Source organism: Drosophila obscura, unplaced genomic scaffold (genome assembly GCF_018151105.1).
Source record: "Drosophila obscura isolate BZ-5 IFL unplaced genomic scaffold, ASM1815110v1 contig_200, whole genome shotgun sequence".
In the NCBI taxonomy this organism is placed as follows: Eukaryota; Metazoa; Arthropoda; class Insecta; order Diptera; family Drosophilidae; genus Drosophila; species Drosophila obscura.
In genome coordinates, this window is record NW_024542791.1 from 4,050,764 (window position 1) to 4,055,256 (window position 4,493).

The window sequence follows — 4,493 nt, forward strand, 5'->3', positions numbered from 1 at the left end:
ACTTATATTAATTCGTTGATGTGTGAACTTTCGCGAAGAGCTTTAGTTTTTAATTGGAGAAAGAAAAATATTATAATTTAAATACTAATAAAAGTTCAGCAATCTCTGCAGAAGGAGTCCAAGAATAATATTTTTAAAAAATATTTAATTCATTTGGGAAAAATCTAATAAATCAGAAAATAATAAACAGAGATCTGAGAAATATTTACGATAAAAAAGGAAATAACCTACTTAATGCCACCGCCAAACACAAATAAAGCCTCTGCCTCGAAATGTTCTCTAAAATGTTTTTACTTCAAACTGCCAGTGCTGCGTGACTGCATTTATACATAATTTCCCCGCATTTAATAGAGCGAATTGCACTTATTCCAATTGCAGCAACGTTTTTATTCAGATAAATATTTGCTCTCCAATGAATTATAGAAAATTGAGCCAATTTCTATAATTATATTTGGCCATTGACAAGCTCCGGCTATAAAAAGAATGGGAACTGGCATATCCAAAGCCAGAGTTGGTTCTGTAGCTGGGAGCAATGAAATTGTTTTGGCTGAGTCTGTTGTTCGTGGGCCTGTGGCGTCCAAGTCGGAGTCAAGAGGAGAATGAGTTGAATGTGCGGCGGATAATGAGGGAACTGGAAGTAATACCAGAGATACTGGATGAGGCACCAAAGGATCTACTCAGGGTGAGTTCAAGCCACAGGAATAATTCCTAGAATGTTTCGTTAAGCAACCAAATTGCAGGCAAAATACGACAACACCATTGACATTGAGGAGGGCAAGACCTACACACCCAAAGAGCTGAAATTCCAGCCGAAACTCGACTGGAATGCGGATCCTGCATCCTTCTACAGCGTCATTATGATATGTCCCGATGCACCCAATCGAGAGAATCCCATGTACCGCTCCTGGCTGCATTGGCTAGTGGTGAATGTGCCCGGCATGGATGTGATGAAGGGTCAACCCATATCCGACTACTTTGGGCCTCTGCCTCCCCGGGACAGCGGCTTGCAGCGGTACCTCATCCTCGTCTATCAGCAGTCGGATAGAATGGACTTTGACGAGAAGCGAATGGAGCTGAGCAACGCCGATGGGCACAGCAATTTCGATGTGGCAAAGTTCACACAGAAATATGAGATGGGTTCGCCAGTGGCTGGGAATATCTTCCAATCGAAGTGGGATGAATATGTCCCCGAGCTGATGAAGATGCTCTACGGCGTCTCTGATTGAGGAGAGATGGCAGAGAATTCCATTTCCATTTAATATTTCTGCTATAATTATTCGTTGTATTATATTAATTACTTCATAAATGAATTTAGTTAGCTGAGAGCATTCCCAAATCCAATGTTGGTTTCCATTCTCCCTTTCTGTGAGTATCTTTCTCTGCATTCACTATTTTCTTTGTGGTATTTATACGATTATAAGCCACTGCACATCCGTAATCATTTCGGCAACGTTAATCCCATTATTTTGGGTCTTTGCAATTGGCTTCACTTGTGCCCCGTATATGGCATTTTAATGGAGTTACTGCTAAATCGGAGCGAAATCTTTCAGCTTCTTATTGTCTCGCAGAGGCCACTAAATATGTCAAAATAAAGGCAAATTTATACACAAACTGATAAACAAAAACAACAACAACAAATGCCAGAAAAGGAAAAACCAACAAAAAAAGAGGAGAAGCGGAAAAAAACAGAAAGAAGTCGGGTGGGAAATGAGATAGGAAAAAGTCTTTTGCCCAGAGGGGTGCCAAGGCAAAGCTGCAACAGTTCTTATCTTGACACTGTCATCTATTCGACTCAAAGTGGGGAAATTGGCCTGACACCGGTACGCCAGGAGAGTCGTCTGTGGAACCCCTACCCATTCCAATCCCATTCCCATACCGTTCCGTTTCGCCCAATCTTCATCTCCGTTTCCATCTTGGGCCGCTGCCTTGGCACGCCTATCACTGGAATTGAATCAAATTACCTTGTAATCTTAACCTTAAGGTTATTTGCCATTGGCCGCAAAAAGCGCTTTGTGCTCGACTGCGTTTAGTTACTATTTGAGTGGAATCGGAGCTGCGAGAAGAAGAGTGAGGCCCAGCCCCATGGCAACTCCATCCATGCCCCCCCACCACCCCCATGAAAGTTGCACCTTTCACACTTGTTTCGGTGGGGGGGAGTAGTGGGGTCTATATAAATGGAAATCTAACATTACGTCCTATCATGATTGCAAAGTTTAAGTGAGTTTTGTGCCAAGTGCAAAGCTGCTTGAGGTTCTCCACTTCCACTCTCCAGCCATCCACTGCTGTTGTTGTTGTTGTTGTCTGGGGGGGCTCTGGGGGGATTTGGAAAATGTTGCAAGTCAATCAAAGAGTGGGCGGGCTTTGGGATTGTGGTAGGGGTAGGTGGCAGTATAGCCATTGCAGTTAGCATTGAGCCCTTGGCAGGTGGGGCAGGTGGAACAGTTCAGCAATCAGTCAGGGGGTATCGCTGCTCGATAAAGTATATCGGATTGAGTTGCCAGCGAATCAATGACAGAAAAGAGAGAACTACCCAGGGAGCGAAGAAAGTGGGGATAAAAGTTGGAGGAACAATATAATCGGATCAACTTTGATTTAATAATTTAACCAGCATGCAGTAATTTATTTAATGACAGCCAGTATATATTTTCAAATATGCAAATATGTCGGACTAAAAGCTGTGGCAATAAATTTCCACAATGCCCTTAGGATTGTTTCATTTAACCCACAAAACTTCTTGAAGTCACCAGAAAGCAGAGAATGCTTCGGAAGAGAAGTTTCATTCGTACGTTCCCACATCAAATAATCCTCACCTGAACAGAGCCGAATATCTGTATGAAAAACTTTGATTTATCAATTCCGCAAGAACGAACAATATTATCACCATAGAACACTTAATTCTGAGATGTGAATGTTATTCGCAAATGAAATCAACATCACATGAAAACAATACGAAACCTTTCACAACACAGTTAGGAGCCCACCTTACACCAGATTAAGATTTAAAAATCAAATTAAATTTGAAATAAAAATAAAAAAACAAACAAACATCATATGTAACCATTAATTAGAATGTCATATTAAAAGATTAATTTAGCTCTAAGTTTAATACAAAAGTAATGTGACACCTAGTGACCAGTGCTCCATTTATAATTATAATATAATTATAATAATAATATAATATAATATAATAATATAATATATATAATTATAATATAATTATAATAATGATTATGAGCCCCTTGTAGCATTAGCAAATACAATAAAAAAAAAAAACAATACACTGCTATGCATTTATTAATCGAGTCGATAGTTTTTTATATTTATTTGTTACAGTAAAATTTATGATATTTATTTTTAAAAAGCCCGTTCCACATATCCCAAAATCAATATACGAAAAACTGAATTCTCTTCATCATTATCATTGCTTGCTGAACCCAAAGCGAACTCCTTCCATTCCCACGCATCATCATCCAGAGCTAAGCTCTAATTTCACGCTCGTCTGGTCACACTATTATAAGAAAGTCCACCGCTTTTTCAGCCATTTCAGCTGCCAACTAGCGTATGAGTAATCTGCCCCAGCAATGTCACAAATCCCACAGCTGCCTCGAGTTCTTGAAACCATTTTCTCCCATCCACGCTGCACGGCATTTTTTTCTGTGCGGACCAACTTTTCCTCTTATTATTTATCCCATGTGACAAATTTGGTGCAGCAGATTTTTGCCTCGCATTATAAATTATGCGTTGCTGTTGGGGAAAAAAACGAGAATTAAATTAAAAGAAAACGAGTAAAGACAAGAGGAGAACCAGGAAAAATCGAAAATAATATTCTGCTGGTGTAGGATACCCTTTGAATACCCTCGCTGATCTGTAGAGGAGAACCAAGAAAAAGCGAACAGAATATTCTTCTGGTGTAGGATACCTTTTGGATACCCTCGCTGATCTGTGGTTTAACTGCACACCTGGACAATCTTTTCTTAGATTTTATATCGATAGAGAAATGGGAAACAGCCTATGATCTTTTAGGGATACATTTCTTTAGAAGATAACCCACTTCTGGTAATCAAAAATCATAATAACTCCTCAGCAAGGGTACCTCAGCAAGGGTAGAACGACAGTGGGTGAGAGTGAAAAGTTTTCCATCTTTTGCTGGTGTACAAGTTTTTCGCTAACGTTTTAATTTAATAATCGGCGTCTGGAGTCGTTAGGTTGTGGGGCAAAAGTTGTCTGAATAGTTTTGGAATCTGACATTATCCTTAATGGCTCAAGGGTGGCTGGGGGGGCATAGCTAAAAGTAATTTTAATTGGAGCATCGAATGCCTGAATAAATCATTTAATGAATAAACAAGCCCACACACACACTTGTTGGTCATGCATTATTTATGCGGCAAATCAATAACTGTGACACTTTGCCTTGCATCATACCGAATTGAATAGCATTTCGAATGCATGACTATGACTGCCACTGCCAGTGCCACACGCACTGACTGCCAGAG

General features: G+C 39.9%; 1 protein-coding gene across 1 annotated transcript; it reads left to right on the top strand.

The window, feature by feature from the left end:
* The first annotated feature begins 486 nt into the window (after positions 1-486).
* LOC111078152 (putative odorant-binding protein A5) lies at positions 487-1,336 on the top strand. Its single transcript, XM_022372699.2, has 2 exons — positions 487-682; positions 741-1,336. The coding sequence occupies exons 1-2, from the start codon at positions 533-535 to the stop codon at positions 1,224-1,226; spliced, it is 636 nt and encodes a 211-aa protein (XP_022228391.1). The 5' UTR covers positions 487-532; the 3' UTR covers positions 1,227-1,336.
* The last annotated feature ends 3,157 nt before the right edge of the window (positions 1,337-4,493 follow it).